General features: G+C 44.8%; 1 protein-coding gene across 4 annotated transcripts in view; it reads left to right on the top strand.

The window, feature by feature from the left end:
• Positions 1 to 27,444, top strand: part of LOC104655173 (DIS3-like exonuclease 2) — a 324,355-nt gene that overhangs the window by 225,303 nt on the left and 71,608 nt on the right. For all 4 annotated transcript variants that reach the window (XR_004053181.1, XM_030916406.1, XM_030916405.1 and 1 more), the window contains exons 10-12: positions 86 to 198; positions 11,174 to 11,281; positions 25,177 to 25,410. Coding sequence is in view for 3 of the 4 variants with exons in the window: in XM_030916406.1 (XP_030772266.1) it covers positions 86 to 198; positions 11,174 to 11,281; positions 25,177 to 25,410 (455 nt within the window). In the remaining variant the exon portion in view is untranslated. The remainder of the gene's footprint in view (positions 1 to 85; positions 199 to 11,173; positions 11,282 to 25,176; positions 25,411 to 27,444) is intronic.

Genomic DNA, 27,444 nt, shown 5'->3' with positions numbered 1-27,444 from the left:
TGACATACATTCTAGGAAAGGACTTCTGGGAGGGAATGCTGTGGCTTTCCATGCCAGCCTGATAGTCTTTCTCGTGCATTTATAGGCAACTTCGAAGTGGGAGTTCACATTGCTGACGTGAGTTACTTTGTTCCGGAGGGATCCGATCTGGATAAAGTGGCTGCTGAGAGGGCCACAAGTGTCTACTTGGTTCAAAAGGTAAAAATCCATCTCCAGTTTCTTTTTTCTTGCTTTGTTTATTTGTTTGTTTCCCTGGAAAAGTGTGTGCTCGCTGTTATGACATGTTCTCCGGAAAGAGAAGCCAAAGAAAGACACAGGTGTTCATCTGAGGCCTCACCCCGGAGTGGCCCTGCTATATAAGTAACTGACAGATACTCAGCTTCAGAAAGAAAGGAGGCAAAATACCTGCTTTCAAACGATTCTTCTAAAGCAGGGCTTGGCAAACTCAGCCGACACCAGCCACTAGTTTTTGTAAGGTTTTATTGGAACTCAGGCACATGCGTTTGTTCATGTATTGTGGCTGCTTTCATACTACTTCAGCAGAGTGGCATGACGATTTCCTGTTACTATAGGCCCTTTAAGGAAATGTTTTCAACCCCTGTTCTAAAAGGTGGGAGCCAATCTGGTCCTGACCTGCCCATTACAAGATAGCCATGGGAGTCTCTGAGATGGAAAAGCGAAGGGAGATGAGGAGGAGTCTGAGCTTTTCCCTCTCATCCTGACTACACCACTCTTGGTTAGTTGCTAAGTGTCTACAGAACTCCCTAGACTCATCTGTGAAATGCAGGGATTGGACAGATACATCTCAAAACGTCCCTTCCATTCTATGTACCTGTACCTGGCACATTCAATGGTAACCATGAGAATCCATTCCTTTAACAAGTATATATTGAGCACCAATTATCTGGTGGACACTGCAGTAGGCCTCAGAGACAGGGGTTAATGAGACCAAGCATGAGTAAGTTCTGCCTTCCACACTGTGGTTCATGAATTCTGCCAGGTTTCTTTCTCTTCTTTCCCTCCTCTGATCCTCTGCTCATTTGCTCATCTTCCTTCTTCGGCCATATCTGGACTTCCACTTCCTTTCTAGCTTTTTAAAATTTGGCAGTCCAATTTGGGATTCTACCTATACTAGCTTGAGGCTTCCTGCCTCGCAAACCCACGCACTAGGACATGATTCTGGTATTTGCTCATTGACTGCCCTAAGGTCGGAGGAATATCCCCACTGTCCACCCTAGAATGCACCACCATAAGTGCATTCTGGAATTTCTGGGCTCCACTTCTACAAAGTGCCTACTTAATGTCCACAAAGGTATTGGCACTTCTGGAGCAAAAGCTATCCAGGAACGCCCAAAAGTTTCTAGGATTTCTGGTATTTACCAAGTGTCACTGAGAGTTCCTCTCATGTTTTCAACTTGTCTACCCTGAAAACTAACCTCTCAAAAGGGAAGAGACTAGTCTAGGCTTTGAATGCAGCCATATCCTCTAGGGCTGAAGATCCTGTTGCCTGTGGCCCAAGCTTAGTTCCCCCAATGTAGCTGAGCTGAGCTTTTGACAGTGATGTCTTCCACCCTGTGGTAGAAGTCAACCTGTCTGAGACCCTTTGTTTCTGCTACAAAGGGAGCTAGCCTAGATGGGCTGTCTTGTCCCAAAGGAAAGCCAGAGCTGTTATCTGCCATAGCTGCCTTCAATAAGTGGAGGTCCTACCTAGGAAGACGTGGTACCTCCTCTCCCCTGCCCTAGGATAGTACTCTCTGTATTACTGAAACCTAGAATGTTTGAGCAAAACCCTAGCTCTACCTGCTCCAAGAGAATTGGACAGCCAGTTTCTTCAGAAGTACAGCTTTGCCTGCCATTCACATTAGGTGATCAGAACCACCATGTACATGTTTTCTGCCATCCCATAAATGAGAATAGTGAATGGAGAGGAAGACAGAGTTGATCAGAGCCAGGAAATTCTGAGTCAGAAGCTGTGTGATCATCAAAACCCTGTTCCAGGGAACCGTGTCATGGGCAATAGGTAATCTCTATGCACAGTGATGCCTGAAAGACCCAGCACCTTCAGTGACCAATTAGTGAGGATAGCTAGCTGTGTCCTCATCTGAGCAGGGGGAATTCCGTACCGGACTTTGCTTGTGTCAAACATACTGTGTCCCTACCTGACCTCTGTGGCTGGCCTAAGCCTCAATGCAATGTTTAAGAACTTCTCTTTGACCCCCGGCCCCTCACAATGTCTGTGACACCTGTGTCCAAGCTCTGGGCAGGTATAGGCAGCTTAAGAGAATGCAGCACAAACTTCTGACCCGCAAGGATCTCTTAAGCACACAGGGCTTCCTGCCTGACCCCCAAGCACCAGCTGCTGCGCTCTCCTTTTATAACTAGGAATTACTTTTCAAAATCAGAAAATGAAAAAATCAAATTGGGTTAAGTAATTAAGCGTGTTTCCTTTTCTGTTTCCTTTGGTTTTGTGTTTGTCACAGTTCTAGAATTTCTCTGTGGGACTACAGAGTTGGGGCTCTGTTGCTGAGTTGTGAAAGCGGGGAGCTGGGTGGAGGAAGGGCCCGCATGCGTCTGCTGCCCAGCACTGCCTCCAGCTTGGCAGGCACAAGTGGCGCCGGCCCGCAACCTTGGACAGCAGCAGCTGTGCGCTCTGATTCCTTTGAACCGCTGCTCTGACCTTTCTTCCTACTCGGTTTTGTTTCTTAAAGGACTGTGTCCAGGAACTTTTCTGCTGTTTTCACTTTACTTTGCCTATAAAGGTCTTCTGAAAAGCTGGATGAGCTGTGTTTCCGCTCTCCAGATTCTCTGCTTTCTCACTTGGCACAATCATTTCTCCCAGCTTCATCACACAGGGAAGAGGGGCTGGGGTTCCAGTTGGTTTCCCATCTATAGGGAATGTGGCACTGATTTAATTCAGATCTGTAAGTGACTGATGCCAGAATTGCAGTCTTAGCTCATTATCTAAACTAATTGGGGGATTAACCTGTGGAATAGGACAGTATACAGCATAACAGGTCTTGGGTCCAAATACCATCTCACTGACTTTTTAAATGAAGTTCTTTTTGTTGAGATTTTGCTCACAGTAATAAGTATTTGGATATTCTTGTTAACAATAGGATATACTCAGGACAAAAGATAAATTTAAATAGTGTCCATTTAAATATCAGGAAAAAGCTTTTTGACAGAAGATGGTTCCATTAGGACAGGGGACAGCTGCCCACCTGAACTTTGGCCTGTCCTTCTCAGAAGGATACAACATTTGCTCAGTTAATGCCTCTCAACTGTCTTCTCTGGGAGATAAATATATTGTAATCGCAAAGTTTAAGGTAATTTTAGAAAATAAGCGAATTAAGCTTTAAAAGTAAAAGAAAACCTAAACAGTTGAAACCTAAACCTAAATTTTCTGCCTACTGGCCCAAGCATTCATGTTATTTTAGGTGCGAAGCAGCTCAAGTGAAAGTTTGCCCATAAATCTCTACGATATTTTATTGGTACTGCTTTATAATAGAGATCAAAGATTGGGATTGGAAGCCTGTCTTAATGTAGAGTCCAAAGAGTTTTAAGATGTTTCTTTCTGACACCAGCAGGTTGTCCGATTGTTGATGTTTTGTTAATGTCAAACTGTGTAGCAAAGAGTTGATCAAATTCTGAATTCATGGAAGTGTTGATATGGAAAAGAAAACTCTTTAAACAAAGATGTTGGCTGGCAAGTGAATTAATCTATTTCCTTTAAGTTATTTCAGTGTGTAAGTGGGGAGCTAGCTGAGAGTACCTTGTTGTTAAAACCTCGAAGTCCTGAGAGAAAAGGGGTAAAAGTCACCAATTCTTAGACTGCAGATATGGGCTGCGATGGCCAATGGGTTATCGCACTGAAGGCCTGAGGGGGTGTGGGTGGGGAGCCAGCAAAGGCCTGGGCTGAAAGGGGCAGAAGAGGCCCTGCAACCCCTCCAGGTGGTGGAGAAGCCCCTATGACTTGGCTTGTGGGCATCTGGCTCCCACGTCACTGCTAGTCCTTCCTGCTCCTCCTTGCCTGAATGATTGATTCTTCCCTTCTGTGGCCCTTTGTGTTGGTCACAGGGCTGTCCTGGCTAACCTGCTGCTGAACTTGGCCAGCCTGCCCGCTGTGGCTTTAGCAGATGTTTCTGCTCTCTGAGACTAATATAAGATTTTATAGTCTTGTTGGTACCCCCACCCAGCTGCCTTGGGCAGTAGTGTATTTACCCAAATGATCAATTTCTCTCTACTCTCTCAAGACCTGGTCCAGAATGCTTAGAAAGTCAGTGTCCTATCATCACTGTCCCTTTTCTCCACGGCCAGCTCTTAAGCTCTGCCCTGACTCAACTTTGGTTCTGGCCCCAAAGCATGCTTAAGAGGGCTTAGCATCCTTTAAGCCCCGTTTCCTTTTCTGCTGCCTGAAGTCCTTATCAGTCTTCATCCCCTTGGTATTTGTTGAGTACCAGCTGTGTGTCATGTTACAGGGATGTAAAGATGAGACAGATTCTGGTCTTGCCCTGGGGAAGCAGAGGAGGTGGACAGGTAGCAAACACTTGCAATGCATCAGGCTACCTTCAGAATTGCCCCAAAGGTGAGGAGGTGTTAGAGAAGAGAGAGAGGTTGTATCTGCCTGGGCTGGTGGTGGGAGAGGAGCTTCTGCAAGGGCCAAGAAGACTTCACAAAGCAATTGTGTTTTGAACAGTGTTTCACATTTTGAGTAGAAAATTTCTAGATAAAAAATGGGCAGAGAGGGCATTCCAGGCAGAGGCTAGAAAAAGCATAGAATGTTCAAGGAGCAGAATGCAGTTTGGAATTGTTGAGGTGTGTGTTGTAGAGAGAGCCATGGATGAGGTTACAAAGAGAGGCCTGGAGTGGCAGGCGAAGGAGCTTGGATTTTGAGGGCAAGTAGAGAAGCGATACGATCTCCTTCGACCAAAATAGAAAATCACCTTAGCAACTGTGTGGTTGAAGGATAGCGAGGCCAGAGACAGGAAAATTGTCATCAGTACCAGGGCCCTTCCCCCCAATCACATCCTCTTGAGACTCTGAGTAACTACCCCAACACAGAGATCTTTGCTCACAAAATCTTATGAGAGTTTACCGATATGGTGATGTCCAACTGGACCCCAGGAGAACTAGAACAATAGATGCCTTTAGCCTAGTGCCAAATGGACATTCTGAACAAGCAGCATTTCATTTACTACATATTACAATTTCTTCCCAATTCTGGCAATGCATATCACACAAGAAGAAGTAGGGAGAAGCAAAGGGCAGGGAAAATGGAGAAGTTAGCTTCCCACTGTTATCTTTGCTGTCCCCTTGGAGATAGGGTTCTTCTCCTGCTTCCCCGTGGGGAACCCTTGGCCACCTATGACCTTAGCCACTGAACATTGAGGGTCCAGGCTTTTCCAAAAACCCCTTGGCCCCATCGAACCCTTTAGGCCCTCCTTCATCCACAGGACATGCAAAAGTCCATTTACTAAATTCAGCTCCTTAACTATTGGGAAGGTAAAGCAGTGTGTCCTAATATAAATGGAATTGCAGATTATCATTGAGTGGAGATTAGTAAGAAGATGCAAAAGTCTGGAGAATAAGCAAGTCTTATCTAGAATAATTTCTGCTCCAGAATTGTCACTGATTTTTATCCTGAGAGAGGAAGAGAGACATATCCACACTTGAACAGTGGAAGGAGGAGAGGAAAAGACTCATTTGAGAGAGTTAGAATGTCAGATCTAGGCTTGGGAAGTGATTGGATATAGAAGGCAGAGAGAGGAGAGTGAAGAATCATAGGCCAATCCTCAGCTGTGTTCTGGGGGCAGGGGTGAGGAGCGTGGTGAGGCATGGGTGCGGTGTTTTGATTTTTGGTGGTTTTGAGGGAGTGGTGGTCGTTTGCTTCCTTACTTATTTAACTTGGGACAGAGCGCTGCTCTTAACAGAGGTAGGAAATGTAGACAGTGGAACAGGTGAAGAAGGGAGGAAAATGCTGAACTTTGTCTTCTCCATGTGGAGTTTGAAATGTTCATGGGACATCGAGTTCCTGGTGTCCAGAGGGCATTGTAGAGGTATGTGGAGTCACAAGGCCAGAGGGCCAGGCCTTGGACATGGAAGACACTCATTGTGAGATGGCAGGAGACCAGGGCACACGTGTAAAGTGAGTGGGCCTGGGAGAGACTGGCCAAAGGAAAGAGCTGGTAGGTTGCTTGCAACAGATTGAGTCTGATGATCTCAGTTTTCTCTGTGAAGAAGAGTTGAGGTTTTCTATTGAGAAAGATTGAGAAGGCAGTCAAATAAGAGGTCTGAGGAGAGTAGTAACATTTTGGAACCTCATCTGAGGGGCGTGGGGAAGGAACTAACAAAGACAGGTGAAAGGCCTTGCCAACCCTCATGGAGGTAAGAACTAAGACAGCTTAGCAACTCACCTCCACATGGCCCAGCAATTTTCTCTGTCACTGCTCAGTGAGGACTTGCAGAAGTAGGAAAGGCCGATTTATAAGATCAATCATGGGGTTTGTGGAGCTGGGATAGTAGAAGTGAGGGAAATAAAGAACCTTGAAGGAATTATCCTTGTGGTTCACACTGCATAGCGAAGTTAATGAGGACAAGATAGGATAAGACTAGGGAAAAGGATCAAGGGGTCAGGGAATGTGTGAACATTTGCACAGTTTTAATGATAGCCAGGAATTTCCCAACTCCTGGAGAGACCTTTCTTTTCCAGTCAGACATGGTGTTCCACACTTATCACCCTGGCCCCGAGGCTCTCAGGAACCATGGCAGGCCTCACGTAGCTGAGCTGTGTGCATGGACTGTTACGCCATGGTCCAGGTGAGTCTCCCTCTGACATACGGGACTTGGATTGGAGAAAGCAGCTGATCAGAAGGGGCTGCCTGCCTCTCCTTTCCAGCCCTCCTTCACAGGGATCCTGCTGTGCCTGGGGTTGTGGGAGAGCACATTCACCGTGACGCTGGCAGGAATTAGGCCCCATTTATGAGAGACTGATGTGCCAGACCACAAATGTGATTGTAACCTCTTAATTCCTTTTCCTTTGAAACACAGAGGAATAACCATCTATTTACAAAACTATATAAACATAAAGAGTGTTTTCTATGAGAATTTCAACTCAATTCTGCTTTAAGACCTGTTAAATGTCTTTTATAAGGAATGCTTCTTAAAAATTAAATATAATAGGGACCAGGCGTGGTGGCTTACGCCTATAATCCCAGCACTTTGGGAGGCTGAGGCAGGTGGATCATGAAGTCTAGAGATCGAGACCACAGTGAAACCCCGTATCTACTAAAAATACAAAAAATTAACCGGGCATGGTAGTGGGCACCTGTAGTCTCAGCTACTCGGGAGGTTGAGGCCGGAGAATGGCATGAACCTGGGAGGTGGAGCTTGCAGTGAACCGAGAGCACGCCACTGCACTCCAGCCTGGGCAACAGAGCAAGACTCTGTCTCAAAAAAAAAAAAAATTAAATATACTAACCAAAAAGTTTTAAAGTTCAGCTTTTTCATGAGCACTTAGATTGGTAACTGACCATTGCAGTGTGATTAATAAAGTGTCTTTTGTGTAAGATATAGGACACCACGCAATTTTTACAGCCTGCACAATCACTGCATGTGCTGATAAGTTTTAGGAGGTAGTAGCCCAAACAGTGTAGCTTATACTTAAAATACTAGTTGTTTATGAAGCTTTTTTGTCGAGATGCTTAAATATAAGTCTCTAGTGTATTTCATAAAATGTTTTATGTGATACAGTAAACATAGAAAAAAAGAGGTGATCCATCTCCTGGGCAGAAGCCAGTCAGTTGTCTACATACTGGAAGTGCCTACCGTGCATCAGGTGTAGAGAGAGACAGGAGTGAGGCCTGGCCCTTGCTCCTGAGGTGTCAGTGTCCGTGGCACTCGAGGCACCTGAAGAAGCAATTAGGACAGTGTGGTAAATGCAGCTGAAGAGCAGGGAGGATGGAGTAAGTGGCTGACTGTGTAGGATGGCCCCAAATCATCTTTGAAAGAACAGGGGAGGTGTATAAAATACAGCACACACTATTCCTGGGGGATTTTGGATAAACCTTTTAGCAGTGGCAATGAGCTGAATCTGAAAGGATGTACAAGAGTTTGCCAGATGTAAAATGTCTAGAAAGGTGTTCCAGAAAGAGGGACCAGCACAAGCAAGAGCTGGAGCAGCACACAGACAGGTGAAGGGGGTGCAGCAGGAAGGCCCATGTGACTGCTGTTGCCAGTGCCCCGGGAGAGGGCCAGGGCACAAAGCTGAAGGGAATGCTGAGCCCGGTGACAGCACACCTTGGACACCATGGGCTGGCCAGTGAGCTGACTTTCACTGAGCGTCTTCAGTATTGTTCTACCAATAAGAAGACCAAGACTCAAAATTTTACTAACTTGCCCAAAGTGTACAAGAAGCAGTCGGCCCAGGATTAGCCCCCAAGCCCTCAGGAAAGGTGGCAAAGCCTTTGCTCTCTTTCCTGCACCATGCCGCTGCTGAGTCTATACTTCTTCACTTATTGGTAAAAAGGTCTTTAGACCTTGTTGTATTTTTTTAAGTGGTGAGGCCGTTTTTGCAAATTATATCTGAACCCCAAATTCCAACATATAGAAACAGATCAGCTTTTCACTAGATAATTAGCATACATTTATTTCATATTTAAATGTAAAACACAACACCAATTAATGAAAACAGTGACTTTCTTTTTAATGAGCTCATTTATTTTGGAATGCTTACAGTTGACAGAGAACTTGCAAGGGTAGTACGGAGTGGTCCCATACCCAGTTCCTCCATGTTAATATCTTACGTGACTACGCTTCATGTGTCCTAACTCAGAGACTGACATTGGAATATTACTGTTAGCTAAACTCCTTACTTTATTTGAATTTCACTAGTTTTTCCATCAGTGTTTTCCTTCTGTTCCACGGTCTAGTTCTGGCCCAAGTTATAATGACTTTCTTTTAACAAACACTAAAATATGAAGTTAGGAACTATAATGCATTATCAGATGCTCAGTTTTGTGACTTAAAGTAAGATACTGCCTTGAACACTTAGAAGACACACTAACTATCTGTACAAAAGGCATTACGCCCTGGACTAATGTCATTGCAACAAGCATGCTGGGTGGCTGAGCAGCCGGTTACCAAAATACAGTTGATAGAACAAACTGTCTGTTAATGCAGCCCAGAGGAGAATACAAGAATGCACACCCAGCAAACTTGATGTAGTCTGTCTTAGCTCAGGCTCCTATAGTGACATGCCATAGTTTAAACAACAGAGATTTATTTTCTCCCAGTTTTGGAGGCCAGAGTCCCATATCAAGGTGCTAGCCAATTCAGTTCCTGGTGATGGTCTCTTCTTCATTTGTATATGGCTGTGGCCTCACATGGCTTTTTCTCTGTGTCTACTCATGCAGAGAGAGACTTGTGTCTCTTTCTCGTCTTATAAAGTCACCAGTCTATTAGACCAGGGCACCACCCCATGTCCTCATTTAACCTTACTTACCTCTGAAAGACCCTATCTCTATATACGGTCACACTGGGGGTTAGGGCTTTAAAATATAACTGCGGGGTGGGGTCGGGGGGTGGCAGGGAGGGTGCCAATTCAGTCCCTAGGATAGCCCAAAGGCTGAGTATGTGAAATCTTTATCATTCAACCATGAGATGGTATCATATTGAAGCTTTCTCCATTTTGTGCACTGTTTTTAAACAGGTGAAGATGTACCATTTTATAAAACACTTGACATATACAAGAAAATGTTAAATATTTGGATTACATTCTAATGCATCACAGAATAAGTTAGCAAAGAAAATACAGTATTGTCTGAACTGATGGTGCAAAAGTAATGCAAGAAAAAAATTTCAAAAGTAGTTGTCTGTAAAAGCTGTTACCAAAGGCTGTTAGGAAAAGCTATTACCAAAGATATCAGGTAGTCATTAGGTTTCATATAGATGTTAAAAGATGTGGCATTTTTTAGAAATACCAAACAATTGCCAATTATTTGTTACTGGTTTGGGCCATGAGTTCTAGAATTTACTATTCCATACCAAAGATATTTACTTTACTAAAGTAGAGTACAGTTGCAGATACTTCATGCAGAATAAGAAGCTGCTGGGGTTTGTTCTGTTTCTGCCCATGAAGAAACATTATTTGCTAAATGTACCTCAACTACAACATGGCCGCCCTTTGCATATCACTTCTCAGTTACCTAGCATGGGGTTTCAGTGTTATCCATGCTCAACACTGCAGGCCAAAGTGGGCCATAGTAAGTGTGTTGAGTAAATGGCTAGCACTGCTGATGTTTTTAGTTAGAGAGATGGGGTGGATGGTCCCAAGAAAAATATGGGAAAAGGAACAGATAGGCTTAGATAGGAGAGAGTTTTTGAAGTATCTTCAGGAGATACAGGTAGAGATATTCATTTCATCTTTGGAGTACTAGAAAAAAATAAGTAATATTTTGGGACCACTTCTAGTCATCATTTGAAAGTGAGCTGAAAACCAATTTTTAATTAAAGAGTATATGCCGTTGACTCAGTTTATTGTGGAACAGAAAGAACAATAAGGAGAATAGATGATTCAGGCTTAAAAATGGGAAAATGGATAACTACTTGATCACAATGTTTATCTGGGAAACCTGGATGTATGACGCTTTCAGTTTTACCACTCCAGTGATATTTTAGTGAAGTATTCTCTTAATGTTCCAAAATGTAATTTGGTAAATTGCAGTATATTCAATTACTAAAACATTGATTCAGCAATAACAATAGCTTATTTTACTTTAACGAAATCATGTCCAGAGTTTACACTCAGCCCTTGGGCTCTTAAGTATATGTATAATTCAACTGGAGTACTTATATCCAAAAGCACAAGTACTTCTTGAGTCTGGAGCTTCAGGTTTAGTAGATAATACAATGTAGCTATTTTCCATTGCTTGCAATGTGATTTTTGTCTTCCTTTGCCAGTTCTCTTCACTTTCCCAGCTCACATTCCCGTTTGACTCTAGAGGCACATGGAAAAGTATACAATAGTGTGGTCTTTCTGCAGAGTCTTTGGGAACAGAGCCACCTCCATCTTCAGCTTACTCTGGAAAAGCTGAAGCTGTTCACCAAAACTCTGCCCGCTGGGCTTCTCCTAAGCAGGTTGGAGAAAGGTGCTCATGGGCCTGTGCTCTATTTACAGGTGGTCCCCATGCTTCCCAGGCTGCTGTGTGAGGAGCTGTGCAGCCTCAACCCCATGTCTGACAAGCTGACCTTCTCTGTGATCTGGACACTGACTCCAGAGGGCAAGGTAACAACTTACACGTTTTCTTTCTCCACTTACCCCTGTTCCATTCCATGAGTCATGAAGTACTCACCATGTGCCTGGCACTGGCTTTGGTGCCATGGTAGCAGGCCAAGGGAGATATGGAGCAGCCGTCATAGAGAAATGTCAGAGTCCCTGCCTCAGAAGAGCCGTCGGCCCCACTTAGAAGGCAAGACTGACCCTAAGCACTTTGAACAGGTTTCATGTCTGTTATCAGGTGAAGGAAGAAATTGAGTAAGCAGAGTGATGCCCGGGAGGCTAATGCAGGAGACAGGGTGTAAGTGGGATTGAATGAGGATTGGCAAAGGCAGGAGGGGCAGCCCAGCCTGCAGTTAGCAGAGCAGAGCCTGTTTGGAGGTGGACGTTAGGTAAAGTGGGAAGTTTACATAGGTGGGGTGAAATCAAACTGGAGAATCACAAATGAATTGTAGGTGTTAGGGTTCCGCTGAAGTGTCATGAGAAAGCTGATTGTAGAAAGGTCAGTGGTGCATCGTCATGCAGGATGATTGGCGCTGTGAAGATGAATTAGCAAGGTAGTACTATAATCAAGGCACAAGGTGGTGAAACCACAGACCAAGAACAGAGAGAAGGATGTCAGCAGGGATTCCTAAGCATAGGGAAAAAGATGTCTGTGCCTGTTATCGGGATGTGCCTATGCATATCGTAGGGAACGATAGGAGAGAAATACATGAAAGAGAAACTAGTCCCCTCCCTGCAACTGAAACAACTCCAAACATTCAGAAGTAGGGTCCTGATTAAGTAAGCCTTGGTGCCTTCTCAATGGAATCTATGCAGTTATTAAAGTTGTTGACAGAGACCATGGAAGAACATGGGAAGTGTTTATACTGTAATATTAAATGGAAGTAAAAAAAGATATTTAATTATAAAGAGGTTCCAAATAAAGATAGAGGATCAAATACCCACATTTACTTTCATTCCCTCCCAAAACCTCACTAAAACAACAGTAAAGGGATTTTTTTTTTAAGACATAAACCCACAAGGACAAAGAGAGTGGGAGAGGAGACAACAGCAACAAAAGTTTGGAATCTGGGTAGCAGATGGATGAGTGTAACTGACTTAGCAGTCCTGAGAAAGCTGAATCCTGAGCCAGCAATAGAGAAAGCCAAGAAACAACCCAGTTTACGCAGAAGAACCCTAAACAATTCGGAAATTGACAGTACCAGATAATTCTAGAAGGTGGGGGGGGGGGGGGGGGGGAGAATGAGGCTAACAACCGTATTGAAAGTTTATTTTTAAAAATTGCCCCTCCTGTAACTTAGCGGAAGATCAGAAATGTGTTCTCTAGACAGGGTAGAGTAAGAGGTATCTGAACTAGAGGACATCAAACATGCTTGATGGCAGTGACACCTTGGGGGAGATTGAGTGACTGTTGGCATACTGAATGTTAAGAGTATCAGCTTTCTTTTTGCTGCCAGCCCCAGAATTCTGGTCGCCAGGCCTATATCCATGAGTTGGGACATGGAAAAATCTCTGAGGAATCTGAATAGCGAGGAATAAAAACATAAAGATACTAACCTCAAGAGTTTCCCAATCAACAGCCCAGCTGTCTCTCCCTACGGTAAAGTTTACAGACTATTAATAAGCTTCACCCACACAGTCAGAGCTTTTTAGGATTTCATTTCCATGTATGAAGAGACAACCCGAAAGAAGCTTCTAATATGAAATAGGGAAGCTATTACTAATGCATTGGTTCAACAATAGCTTTATTTTACTTTGATGAAGCCCTGTCCAGAGTTTACACTTAGCCTTTGGGCTCTTAAGTATATGTATAATTCAACTGGAGTACAAACAAACAGGAGAAAAGTAAACAAACAGGAAATGAAGAAAACACACAGGAAAAAGTAACTAGAATGAAACACACTAGCCGGGAAAAGAAATTAGCACTTATATCTTTAGGGAATTTTTTTAAAAAAGAAAGTAGCTGTATCACAAAATCTTGATACTTTAAAAAAGAAACATTTGGAGGGAAAAAAAGAGCTCTTGGGAATTAAACACAGGTTAGAAGAATTAGAGATTCAAGATATCTATTGAAAGGTAAAGTTGGGGAGTTGTCCCAGAAAGATATAGAAAAGACAAAAAATTAGAGGACTAGTCCAAGTTATACAATATCTGTTCAATGACCATTCCAGAAATAGAGAACAAAGTAAACAGAGGAAAAGAAATGATCAACAATATAATTTTAGGAAATGCCCCATTCCTGGAAGATATGATTTTCCATATTGAAAGGGCACACTGCCTAGCACAGGTATAGAGACACATCATCAAGACACATCATTATAAAATTTCAGAACACTGTGGACAAAGAAAAGACATACAATAAAATCAGAAATCAGAATAACTTCAGACTTTTCTACCACAACCCTAGAAATTAGATGACAGTGAAGCAAAGCTTTCTAATTTCTGAAGGACCGTGGTCTCCATGCCAAAATTCTGTACCCAACAAAGCTATCAATAAAAAGGGTAGGAGAGGGCTTTTTCAGACATACAAGGCTTCAACAAAAATGTCCATCTCATACACCCTTTCTCAGGAAGCCACCAGAGGATGTGCTTCACCAAAATGAAGGAGGAGTAAATGAAGAAAGAGGAAGACATGGGACCCAGGAAACAAATAATCTAATACAGGAAAGAAGTGAAAGAATCACTTAGATCAGGGCTGGCAGACTTTTCCTGTAAAGGGCCAGATAGTCAGTATCCCTGTTGAACCTACTACACTATCCTTCAGGTCTGTCTTAAAGAAGATGCTAAGCGCCGGGCGCCGTAGCTTACGCCTGTTATCCTAGCACTTTCACAGGCCGAGGCAGGTGGATCACTTGAGGTCAGGAGTTCAAGACCAGCCTGGCCAACATGGTGAAACCCCACCTCTACTAAAAATACAAAAATTAGCTGGACCTTGTGGCGGGCACCTATAATCTCAGCCACTTGGGAGGCTGAGGCAGGACAATCACTTGAACCCAGGAGGCGGAGGTTGCGGTGATCTGAGATCGTGCCATTGCACTCCAGCCTGGGCAATAAGAACGAAACTCCATCTGAAAAAGAAAAAAGAAGACGCTAAGTTGGATCCTCTCATGGGCTTCTACATTCTGTCTGTTGGAATCGGTTGTTTTGGTTGATATGTAGATATGTAGCTGGAAAAGAAAGGAGCATTTTAATAACTTTTTCAGATAATTGTGGCTATTCATTTTTGTACTACACCAGACTTTAATAGTTTCTCAGAAGTTGGTTGCACCAGGCACAGTGGCTAACACCTGTAGTCCCAACACTTTGGGAGGCTGAAGCGGGCAGATTGCTTGACCCCAGGAGTTCGAGATCAGCTTGGGCAACATATTGAAACACTGTCTCTACTAAAAATACAAAAATTAACCAGGTGTGGTGGCATGCGCCTGTAGTCCCAGCTACTCAGGAGGTTCAGGTGGGAGGATCACCTAAGCCTGGGAAATCAAGCCTGCAGTGAGCCATGATCATGCCACTGCACTCCAGCCTGGGCAATAGGAGTAAGATTCTATCTCAGAAAAAAAAAGGGGGGGGGGGTCTGGGGCTGGGCACTGTGATTTATGCCCGTAATCCCAGCACTTTGGGAGGCTGAGGCAAGAGAATTACACAGCCTGGGCAACATAGTGAGACCTCGTGTGGACAAAACAAAAACATAAACAAAAACAAAACAGACACCAGACAGTGTGCTCACTCTCCCCAAAATACCCGAGTCTAAATAACTATAGTTTGTGTGTCAGTTGTTCCTTCAGGTGAAAATGGTGTTCCATAAACTGAGCAATCAGTTCACGACTCAGTTATGTAAATGCTTTTCCTCAAGACCACCAGCGTGCTTCTGCATGCAGCAAAAGTGAAAAAGACAAGCAATCAAGGGTTGAGACATCATAAAATTAATAATCTTTACTCCTCTGGTCAGAGCATTCAGTTGTTCGATACAAGTATGAGGTATTGGAGTGCAGTAGCCACAGATGCGCTCGGTGCCATTGTCGGATTTGCACCAAGGCAGCCGCTTTACCCACGAGGGCTTTTGTGCCACCAGTGTAAATGTCAGCATGTGGAAAGGACAAACACTGCCTTAGTATTATTATGAAAATAGTTTTGATCTCCTGGACTCCTGGAAGGGTCTCAGGGATCCCTAGGGGTACATGGTCCATACCTTGAGAACCAAATGAATAGTTGGTGGAAAGTTTGGAGTAGAATAATATACACAGCACACATAGAAATCAAGCTGATAAAAAGACAGTTACTAATTCCAGTGAGAATAAAAAGTTGTATAGAAAAGTAACACTTAGTATTTAGGTAACCATAATAGTAGATTGATAGAATGAATTCTGATCATTGTCATGTATTAGGAGGATTAAGGACTTGAATAGTTATGTGGGCATGGTGGGGGAGGGAGTGTGTATGGAAGGAAAAATAAATTATCTTCTGTAGTGAAAAGTTTGCAAATAACACCAAAAAAAAAAAAAAATCAGGAAGTAGCAGACAGGTTATATAGAAAGTTAATACCCAAATACTCTTTTAGAAGAGGTTAAAGTAGTTACTCTTGGGAAGTAACAGAGAGGGACAGGGGGCTGCTTTTTTTCAAGTCTTTAAAACTATTTGAATTATGTATACTTTAATATTTTTATTGTGAAAAATTTCAAACATACATGAAAGCAAAGGGCACAATAAACCCATCCTCCCCACCTCCCAGATTCAACTACTATCAAAACTTTTTTTCATTGTCAAAGTATTTTGAAACAAACCACAGACATGTCATTTTGCTCAGACATATTTCAGTATGAAGCTGTAAAAATTTTGGACATTTTCTTATATAGCACAGTGCCATCAGCACACCTAACAGTGACTGCTAATGCCTTGGTGTCGTTCTAAACCCAGTCCATAATAGATGTCCTTGCTTTCTCCCATAGATTTGCCTGAATTGGGATCAAAACAAGTTATACACATTGTATTTGGTTTTTATGGCTCTTAAATATTGGTTCATAAAAAAAAGGACCCTTTTAAAGATTTTTTTAAGATTTAAGAGGCAAACGCTATCCGAAAACAAGGAATTATGAGGACAGTATGCCAGCAATCATATTTTGGTGGGGGTGGGAGCATGCATAGGGAAAAAATGAATGGGAAAAGACCAGTAGGAAATAAAATAGAATGCCAGTAGTGGTTATGTTTGGGTAGTAAAACTATGAGTAATTTTTTCTACTTTTTTGTATTTTCTAATGTTTTTTGAAAACATGTGTAGCTTTTATATTTTTGTAAATGCTTATTTTTGTGAAAGCTTAACTAAACAGAAAATAAAAGCCCATAGAAGAAAGCTAACTTGAGTCAACAGAAAAGAACTTTGAGTCTGAATTATGCCTGCCAAAGTCAGACCCAAGAAATAAAAAGCTGCCCAATCTAATGAGCTTCTAAAATATGAGGGTCATAAAAGAAGCACTAGAAAGTGGCAAACTGTAACTCAGTTGGCCTCTGGAGTTTCTGTTGGAGGTAGTGTCTGGTGCCCAGGCCACTGGCATTAGGGACTAGAGAGCAGGTGTGAAGTAGGCACAGGATCCAGGAGGGGCTGTGGGCCTCAGTGCAAACCAAGCCAGATCGGAAGTAATGAGAGTTTGGACTAGACACAGGGTTGTAGGGCAAAGCCCACTAACCACACTCCTTGTACTGTGGTTATCCAAACACCCTACCCGGACCAAGCAACCACATGAGAGGTAGACCTGGTTGGTTAGTCCTGGGATGAGTATCTCTTACTCACAGTCAAGATGCGTGAAATGAGAGGTCAGATTCCAGACTCACATCCAAGGGATGGTGCTTCTTCAAGACACTGGCAAGGAAAGCTTGAGTTTAGCAAGGTCCGGGGGAGCAAAGTTCGGAACCCGATGGGAGGTTCAGGGAGCCAGAGAAGGCCAACGGGCGAGGGGTAGCCCTGCATCAAGAACCCAGTGATGAAGAGGAGGGTCTCTGAAGCCTGTGTGGCCAAAGTCTGAGGCTGATTTGCAAGCAGTGGTGACTTCTCTTGGCGTAAAGGCTTGGACTCAGAAGGAGCCAGAGCGGGGCCAACAGCATCATGCCACAGCTGCTGCGTAGCCACCAGTCTCACCTGGAGTTGAAGTGGAGAAAGCTGTGTATTTTTCCTTAGTCTATTGGAATGGCTTACTTTCTGGAGCAGGCGTGGTCAGCTATAGAAAGACTGTTCCAACGTTTCCTTAACGCCCACTAAATTTTTTTTTAAACACTCACAAGAAAATCTTGGACATGTATGCATTCATTAAGCTAGTGCTCAGGCTTTTAGGCCAATAAATGCTGAATAATTTATTTTTAGCATATTTCTCACATGTTGGTTGTGAGAGCCTTATTCTCTGACTTAGTAACTAAGTCCTTAGACCTTAGAACCTTAGAATCTTAGGGCCAAAGATCAGAAAAATAAAAGAAGGGTTTCACAATTGATTAGCTCTCCTCAGTTTGCATCTCCTGTGACATCCCTGCTGTGTGCTGCATAGGATTAGTCAGGACCCAGAGTGTACTATGGAAGTCACCTGTTTCAGCCATTTACTTAGCTCAAAAACCACGGGGTGATTCTTGACTTTGGTCTTTCTCTCGTGCTGCATCTGCATCCAGTCTGCCAGTGTGTCATCGCTGCTTTGCTTTCTGAATGCCTCCAGAATCAGCCCCCTTCCTTAACTACTGGCACTAATACCTGGGTCCAAGCTATGCTGTCTCACCTTGACAAATACAGTGGCCTCCTGACTGTCCTTGCAGCCTCTGCCCTTGCCCCACGTCATCTCCTCTGCATACAGCTGTCAGAGTGATCCTTCTGAATCTTAAGCCTTGTCTCTCCATTAAAACTTTCCAATCTGTCATTCAGAATAAAAGATAAAACGTCCTGACAATGGTAACTTTTTCCTCGTTCTTTTCTGCCTGTCTTCTGTGCTAGAAATGCATGGACTCCAGAGTCTTCTTGCAACCAGCCTCTCCTCTCATGTCCTGAAGCGTTGCTGCTCACAGGAGAGAAGCTGCCTTTTATGTATAACTGAGCTCTCTGCTGTGCTGCAGGCCCTCTCCCCAGCTCCAGAGACTTGACATCAGTCAAGGTTGAGTTTCCCCATCTGCCATCTTCTCATATCCTTCAAGCCTCTGCCTCTTCCTTGTAGCTGAGCAGATCTTTTCCTCCCTGTTTAACTCATTCCATTCTGTAAAACTATGGTGTGTACCAGTTTGGGCTTTCTCAGCTGAACCTTTAGTGCTACTTGGGAATCTTTTTGTCACTAGGTTCCAAGCCTTTTTTCTTGGGTTCCTCAACCTCAGCCTTGCTTTCCACTCCTCTTTCCTTTAAGACCCATCATTTTCCCAAGTACTTTTCATTTCTTCTTCTTGGAAACCAGAGAGGCTAGCCAACTTCAACTGCTGAAGTCCCCCTTGCCACATCAAAATTCCTCTCTGCCTTGCCGCTACATGGGAGGCTGAGGCAGGAGGATGACTTGATCAGATGGAGAACAGATCGAGATCCTGTTTCTAAAACATAAATGAATGAATAAATAAATAAACAAATATTTGGCTGGGCGTGGTGGCTCATACCTGTAATCCCAGTACTTTGGGAGGCTGAAGTGGGCAGATTACCTGAGGTGAGGAGTTCGAGACCAGCTTGGCCAACATGGTGAAACCCCATCTTTACTAAAAATACAAAAATTAGCCAGGCATGGTGGTGGGCGCCTGTAGTCCCAGCTACTTGGGAGGCTGAGGCAGGAGAATTGCTTGAACCCAGGAGGCGGAAGTTGCAGTGAGCCACCTGTGAAGAGAAAGCGAGCATTCCACTGGGTGTAAGTGGATTGTGTGCAATGGTGCTTCAGTCTAGATATTCACACCTTAATCTTACTGTGTTCGTCTCTTCCTATTTCAGGGGAAGCCTGAACTTTGCTCGGTGATAGTGGCACTAGTGCGAGGGCTGGGGCTAGTGGAGGAGCCCCTTGTTTGCTGTAGCCACCCCACTGTCTCTGTCGTGTACAGTTGCTAGGACCTTCCCTAGCAAGTTGGCGTCCTTTCCACCACAGGCATGACCTGCCTCTCTCTGCTCTCTTCCAGCCCGTCCTCTCTCAGCCCAGTCCTTTTCAGACACTTGCTGCTTGGCACCTTTGACTTCTCTCACTGCGGGGCTGCCCCTACTAAGGATGATTACCCTGTGTTCGTAGCTCTAAGAAGCAGCCAAAATCCACTCTGCCTCCCACCCACCGTCACTCCAAACAGCCTGGTTTTGTTCCAGTCAGGAAAAGGTTTCTTTCTTCCTCATATGTTTTTTGAACAAAATATTTTGCATACAGAAGCCCGGAGCTACTGCAGAAGTGATTTTGTACCTAATTATTTAAGATGATAAATTAACCCCACTTGCAGTTTTTTCAACCAGAGATATATCTTAATGAGGTGCTGACATTTTTCAGAGGATAAATTTTAAAATACATTTGAATGGAACTGAATAATTTTCAAAGGAGGTGGTCATACTTTTGTATCAATATAGAAAGTTGATACGTGTTTGAGACATACTTGGTTTATTTTACTTCATCATCTGCCTCTGTCTAATTTATGACCTTCACCTGAAATGTAATAAAAGTAACACTAGATTTTGGGTCTGTCTTTAACTGGATCTGGTCTTGGCTGCCACTTAGGAGTTTGTATGACTTTTGACAAGTTCCTGGCCTGTTTTCTCAACTGTAAAATGGGCTGAACAATGCACTCCTCCCCGATGTGCTGGGAGATTTTAGAAGTAGTAGGTATAAGCATACTCCCAGTGTTAGACTACTTCCAGTCTTACTTAGTACAGTAGGTGGGCCTTGAATTACGATGCTTCAGTAGATAATCATTTACTCCTTTTTCAGTAGATTTTTCCCAGTAATACGCCTTCAGTCGGTGTTGGCACTGTATTTAACTTGACATTCTGAACAGTGATATTCCAGAGTATGTGCAGTAAACTCACCTGCCTACAGAAGAGTGACCCAAAACCTGTGATTAAGAAAGAAAAGAGGGGCCAGGTATGGTGGCTCACGCCTGTAATCCCAGCACTTTGGGAGGCCAAAGCGGGCAGATCACGAGGTCTGGAGTTCGAGACCATCCTGGCCAACATGGTGAAACCCCATCTCTACTAAAAATACAAAAAAATGAGCCAGGCATGGTGGCACGTGCCTGTAGTCCCAGCTACTTGGGAGGCTAAGGCAGGAGAATCACTTGAACCCGGGAGGCGGAGGTTGCAGTGAGCCCAGATTGTGCCACTGCACTCCGGCCTGGCAACAGAGTGAGACTGTCTCAAACAAAAAAAAAAAAAAAAAAGAAAGGAAAGAGGAAAGACATGATCTTGGGTATGAAGGGTTTTGTTTCTGAAGCTCCCCCTGCTATTTCTACTTTTTCCATGAAAAACTCTATCCTTTTGTCTTCTGCCACTGGCTGTGGTTATGCACTGGGCACTGATGTGAATCCAGTTTCCAAATTGGAAAGTAATGAGGTGTTTCATCCAGAGAGGCCTGCCTTCCATACTGTGAGCTTGGCTGTTCTGAGGACCCCCTCTCTTTGGATCCTTGCTTTCTTGCTGCCTTTCTCTGTGTCAGGCGACAACAGGCTCCTTTCCTTTCTGCTTGGCTTCTGCAGAGGATGGCTTCAGGCCTTCTTTCCCTGGCCTAATCCTTTTTCAGTACATGTCAGGTATGACTCCCAGAAGCGCTGGATTGTGTTAAAGCAGAGTAGATTCGGCTGCCAGAGGTCCCTGTCCCTGAGCAGGAAGTTCCTGATGGCTCTTCAGGCTTCTACCTCAGCCCTTCGTGTATTTAAAGAGAAGGTTGGGATGGATTTTCAGGGTTGCAGGCATTAAGGAAGAGGACTGAAGTGAAGCAAAACAGCTATGGGAAAGTGATCATCAGCACTGCAGTCTCCAATTTGGTAGTGTTCCTATGTGCTTTTAGGAAGGGATATCTGTCTTGACTGATAAGGAAACAAAGTAGAGGTGCCCATTAAGGAAAAAAAAGGGAGCTCAAATGAACTGATAGCCAGTGCCACCATGGGCAATGAGCAGGCTTTGGTAAAGAGTGACAAGCTGCTGCTTTGGGCAAGTCTCAGGTAATCAATTTTAGGAATACCTCAAGATTCCAAAGGGCTCCTCGTCAGGGCCAGCAATCAGAGGGGTAAGAGGGAGCTACAGAGATGTGCTTAGAGGCAGGAGACATAGGAATGCAGAGTACAGGGGTGTCTGGGAACCTCATGGAACTTGCTGCTAAGTTTTATGCATAAATATTTCAGGGAAGAGGGCCTGGAGCATTCACTAAGTTTTTTTCTGTTTGTTTTGTTTTTATGAGACGGAGTCTCACTCTGTTGCCCAAGCTGGAGTGGCACAATCTCCGCTTACTGCAACCAACACCTGCCAGACTCAAGCAATTATCATGCCTCACCTTTCTGAGTAGTTGGGATTACAGGCATGCACCAAACCATGCCTGGCTAATTTTTTTTTTTTTCTTTGTGGAGACAGGGTTTCATTGTGTTGGCCAGGCTGGTCTCAAACTCCTGACATCAAGCAGTCCACCTGCCTTGACTTAAAGTGCTGAGATTACAGGCATGAGTCACTATGCTTGACCAAAATTCACTAGATTTTGAAAGCAGTTCTTGACCCATGGTTTATGTGAAAATAGATGCCCGATCAGGGTGCAGTGGTTGCCCTATGCTGGAGCATTCACTAGGGAAAAAGACCACAGACCCTGGGAGGCTGCAGACCCTGTGACCTGAATCCTGGATGCTGGAGGGAACCTCCAGACCACTTGTGAAATGTGAAAGAGAACTGTGGAATAGAATTGAAACTGACATTCCCTGAACATGCTGAAGGCAGACTGTACAGCACGATGTAGACGCACAGAAGGAGTGACTGGGTTTGGAACGAAGTGTAGAAAAGGAAGCAAGCTAAATCACCAGGGGAAACCCTTGAGACCACAAGAATGAAGAGGTCATGGCCCTGTCATTCCAGAGGAGGCTGGAGCAGCTCTTCAGGAAATGTGGATGTGCGAGGAGGACAAGCCTGGCTGAGCCTAAAAGGGGCTCTTCAGACTCTTCTGGAGACCTGCACGTGGCCCTCCCCACTGGGACTGTCAGGTGGTACCTGGAATTGACTCTACAGTTGCTTTTGCCCACAGCACACACATGCTTCCTGAGAGTCAAATTCAGACCTGCTTGCCACAGTGGAAGACTTGTGAGATTATTTGAATCCCTTATGTCTTTGGATAGTGGTAGTTCTTGGAATAATATGGAAAGAATAGTTTCAGGATTGTTTTTAAAGAAAAGTTAAAGTCAGTGATTACAGATTCAAGATTCTTATAAGACTTTGCTCTGGACAAAAATGTGAGTAGTTGCCGCCATTCTCTTCCTGTACCCCATGGCTGCCATTTTTCGAGAGTGTTGATTCTTCCTTTAAGGGAGGGTGAGGGTACCAAAGTGGTCTCTCCAGCCTTCCAGGGCAGAAACTGTATTCCCTGGAGGCTTTGTGGTGTGAACAACTCCTGGGCAGGGCTCAGGCCTTCCCCATGGGGAATGCCTACAGACTCTTCAGTTGGCTTTTTTGGAAAGTATTGTCGCAGAGGTTGTGAACAGAAGGGTTGGCTGCTAAAGAGCAAGGCAAGGGGGATGTCTGCAAGCTCAGGTTAAAAGGTAAAAGGTTCTGCTCTTGACTGGCACTCCCTCCCTTTTCTTGCACAGAAAATACACTTCCACGCATTTATCTTAGAGCTTTTCCATTCTCCTCAGGCCCTCGAACTCCACCTAGCCTCCTTTGTTCTTTGCCTCATGCTCGACTACATAAATTGGGGTTCTGTGATGGTCATGCTCTCAGCTTCCCTCTTCTTCCCCTCAAGATCTCCTCCCCTTTCCTTCCTTCCTTCCTCCCCACCAGGCCACGCTTCCTCTGTCCGGGATGGATGGCCTCCACTTGGCCCAAAATCCCTTTTGTTCTCTTGTGTCTTCAATATTCCTTCAATGCTGGTTTCTCTTCTTTACCCTACAACCGCCACACAGCCCTCTGTTCTGCTCATTCCAAAGCACTCCTTCCCTCCCGTCCTTTTGGAAGTGATCATCCACACTGGTTGCATTGCCACCACTTCCAATGCCTCCACCTATCCTTAACCCGGTGCTTCCCAGGTTTTTTCACATGTCACATACAGAAGATGTTGCTGTTTGAGTGGCATAGGGGACGTGTGCAGGAGGCTGATGGGAGGCCGAAGCTCTGGCTGCCCTGGGAGTGAGAAGAGCTAAAGCCCTCCTCACAGCATCTCCAGAATCCATTTGCAGTACATGCCTTAAACCTTTGCAGTGTGACTCTGCCTCTGTCCTATATTTTCCTAAAACAGCCTTCCTAAACACCACCAACCAGCAACTGCTCAATGCCAGGAGCTTGTCTTTGTTTTCTCCTCCTTGACATCCAAGTGGCATTGGACATACACTTGTGGTTTAGAGAGAGTCTAGGGCTGGACTGCTTGGGTTCAGTTCCCAGTTTTGCCAGTCTCTAGCAGTGTAACCTTGGGCAAATTCCCTAATTTCTCTATGCCTTAGTTTCCTCATCTGAAGAAGAGGATAGCACAATTCCTACCTCATCGCGTTGTTATGAGAATTAAATAGTTGCCATATGGAGAGTGTGAACAATGCCTGTCTAATAGCAATGGCTCTCTGAGTGTCCCGTGTTGCCTTTGAGTCCCCTTTCTTAAAGCTCTTTTCTCCTGCTTTTCCCAACAGGGGACATTCCTGGGTTTTGTCCTGTCTCTCTCAGCTCTCTTGTTTTTCTACTGTTTTCATTCCCTGGCTTCTCTTCTCTCCTTAACATGAAGGAGGTGTTAGGCCAAGCAGCCCTGCCTCTCCCGACCGCCCTTTCTTCCACAGATCCTTCCACCTCCAGACGGCCCAGGCCCACATCCAAATGCCTGCCAGATCCCCTCGCCTACGTCTCTCCCTGAACCTCAGACACAGGAGTCCCCAAAATGTTTTAATGTCCTTTTTTAAAAAGTAATACATATTTGTTATACAAAATACAGAGAAGTAAAAATAATAAAGTACACCTCAGTGGTAATCCCACCGTTCAGCTGGCACCACCACTAAACTTGGATATATCTCCTTCAAGCCCAGGGGTTCTCAGCCTGGGCCAGCTTTCCCCCAGAAGACATTTGGCCATGTCTGGAGACATTTTTGATTATCAACTTGGTGTAGGGAGAGGTGCTCCTGACATCCAATGGATAGAGGCCAGGGATACTGCTGAACATTTTATAATACACTGTTCAGCCCCCTGCCCTACAAGGAATTAGTCAGCCCAACAGTGCCGAGATTGAGAAGCCTGTTCTAGACTTCTGTCTCAACATATGTGCCCCAAATGGAACAGTCAGAATGGGTTTTCTCTTTCTAGCCCCATCCTGCTTCTCCACCTGTGTTCCCTCTTTCTGTCAGTGGCCCCGCCTTCCCCTTCTCCCTCACCCCACATCTGAGCTGTTCCCAAGCCCGCAGAGTCCTTGTCTGCCACATTGTTGGCAGCTCTCTCCTCTACTCCCCTCAGTGTCAACATTGATGCCCACTCACCGAAACTAATGAAAAAGCCTCCAGCATGCCTTATCTATGCCACTGGTGTGCTTGGGGACCGTTCATAGACATCCAGTGCCCATTGGATTAATTCCACGCCGGGTAGAGACTAAGCTCCCTGAGGGCAGCAGTTTCCATGCTGATTCATCTGGGTGCCCAGCCCAAACCTGCCACTATTCCAAGCACACAGTCAGTGCTCAATAAATCTTTGTTTAATGTGTATGGATAAATGGTTGAAGGAAGAAAAACCTGAAAACATTGGTCCTCACAATTCCCTTATAATCTGTCCATCTTTGCAGATCCTTGATGAATGGTTTGGCCGGACCATCATCTGCTCCTGTACCAAACTTAGCTACGAGCATGCACAGAGCATGATTGAAAGCCCAACTGAGAAAATCCCTGCGAAAGAGCTGCCCCCCATTTCCCCAGAGCATAGCAGCGAGGAGGTACACCAGGCCGTCTTGAATCTCCACCGAATTGCCAAGCAATTACGCCAGCAGCGCTTTGCGGACGGCGCACTTCGTTTGGATCAGGTCAGTACATGTTTTTTTAGTGCAGCCAACAGATTTGACTCGTGCCTGAACCCAGCATGGATGAGGGAAGCTTGGCAGGCTTAGACTCTTCCTTCCTTGCCCCAGTCACCACACTAAAATTTTGTTCTCTGAGGCCGGCAGGAACTAACTCCCTTTCACTCTCCAAATACAGGATATTATGCAGAATATTGTGTATTTTGTATGATTCCACAGGTACACGAGGCCTAATGATATGAGCCAAGGCAAAGAATGGGTCTGTGTGGGTGGCTCTGACCAAAACCCCCAGCTGGTCTTCCCTAGTAAGGCTGTGTCCAGTCTGTGATCCTCACCTCAGGTCTCTACTCAAATCTGTTCTTTAATGGAGGCAAGAATAGGAGACACGGAAATTTAGGAGGCAGCTGACCAGTATCTGATACGAAGCCTTGGAAAAAAAGTATTTCTTCTTATACCTCATCTCCCAAAAGAGTTATTTGTTAACAAATTCCAGGTTAATATCTGAAGAAGCAGAGAACTGAGGAGACTGTAGAACAGCAGTCCTGTTGTTTTGGGCACCAGGGACCGGTTTCATGGAAGACAGTTTTTCCATAGACCGGGGTGGGGGATGGTTTCAGGATGAAACTTCCACTTCAGATCATCAGGCATTAGGTTCTCATAAGGAGTGTGCAGCCTAGATCCCTCGCATGCACAGTTCACAATCGAGTTTGAGCTCCTGTGAGAATCTAATGCCACCACTGATCTGACAGGAGGCGGAGCTCAGGTGTTCATACTCACCCACCACTCACCTCTTGCTGTGCGGCCCGGTTCCTAACAGGTCATGGACCAGTATGGCCCGCGGCCTGGCAGTTGGGGACCCCTGCTGTAGAACACTGGCTATTGAAGAACACATTGGCCTGGATTGTTATTGATAACTCTGAAATCTCACAGCCATGCTGGCAGCCCTCTGGGACTTAGGCAGCTGTCACTTAAACCTGCTTGAATTTCCATGTCTGAGAGTCAGTAACTATTAGGACCCAGGATTTCTTTCTTCATTGCTTGTCAGTATATTACAGAGCAGAGACTGTGTTTTATATTAGGACTTTTTTTCTCCTTCATTTATATTTCTCACCCAAACTCTCCTTCCTTGCTTGTTGTGTGTGCTCTGGGAAGTTTCTATGTGTCTGAAATGAGGTGGGTAGGAATGTGGAACTGTTCACCAGACCGCCTAATGCAGACTTCTTTCGCTAAGCCTGTCAGCTGGGAGAAATCTGAAAGGCCTTATAAAGCCCTCTGATTGAAGTTCTGATTTTATCCTACCTTTTGCAACAGACTTGCACAAATGCTTCTTAGCAGGCATTGCAAAGAGGTTCTGCCCTGGGCCTAGGAAGAAGTGGCTGCCCTCGGGACCAGTGGATGACCTGTCCTGCCTGTGCGTGGCAGAGTCAGGATAGCCTCTGGAGTTCTCCTGCTCCTCCTTCCCCGACCTGGGCTCAGGCAGCCTGAGCAGCCCTGTCTATGTGAGAATGCTGACAGGGAGACAGGAGGCAGAGCGGACGCTGAGGAAGACAGCAGACGTGGTGGAAGAGAAACTAAAGGCATAGGGGATTACAGAATACCTACTTTCCTTCCTTTAAGAAATCATTCATGGGAGTGTAAACACACTCCAGTTCTCATTTACAGGTGGCTGGCTGATTGTCAAGTCCAAGGACACTTTACAGTTCTTGCTTTTTAGACTTCTGACCTACACCAGGCCCTTTGAAACCCACCTCCTGGTTCTCTGTTTCTCTTTGTACATCTCCAGTAATGTCCTGCTGGCCCCCTTTGCAAGATGCCTCTTGTGCTCACCACTTTAGGGTTGGCATTCCCTGGGATCTACCCCACCTTTATTCTTTCTCTATCCATACTCCCACCTGAGTGACCTCTTGTGAATCTAACTACTAACTGGATGCTAACGAGCCAAAATGTGTCTCTCTATTCATGACCTCCCTCCCCCAGCTCTAGTCTGTCCCCACAATATCTCAGCCAGTGATCATCCTTCCCTCTGTAAAACGCAGTGGT

The sequence above is a fragment of the Rhinopithecus roxellana genome, chromosome 14 (assembly GCF_007565055.1).
Source record: "Rhinopithecus roxellana isolate Shanxi Qingling chromosome 14, ASM756505v1, whole genome shotgun sequence".
NCBI lineage: Eukaryota > Metazoa > Chordata > Mammalia > Primates > Cercopithecidae > Rhinopithecus > Rhinopithecus roxellana.
Note: the sequence above shows the minus strand (reverse complement) of the source record. Positions and strands in the feature narration are given on the sequence as shown.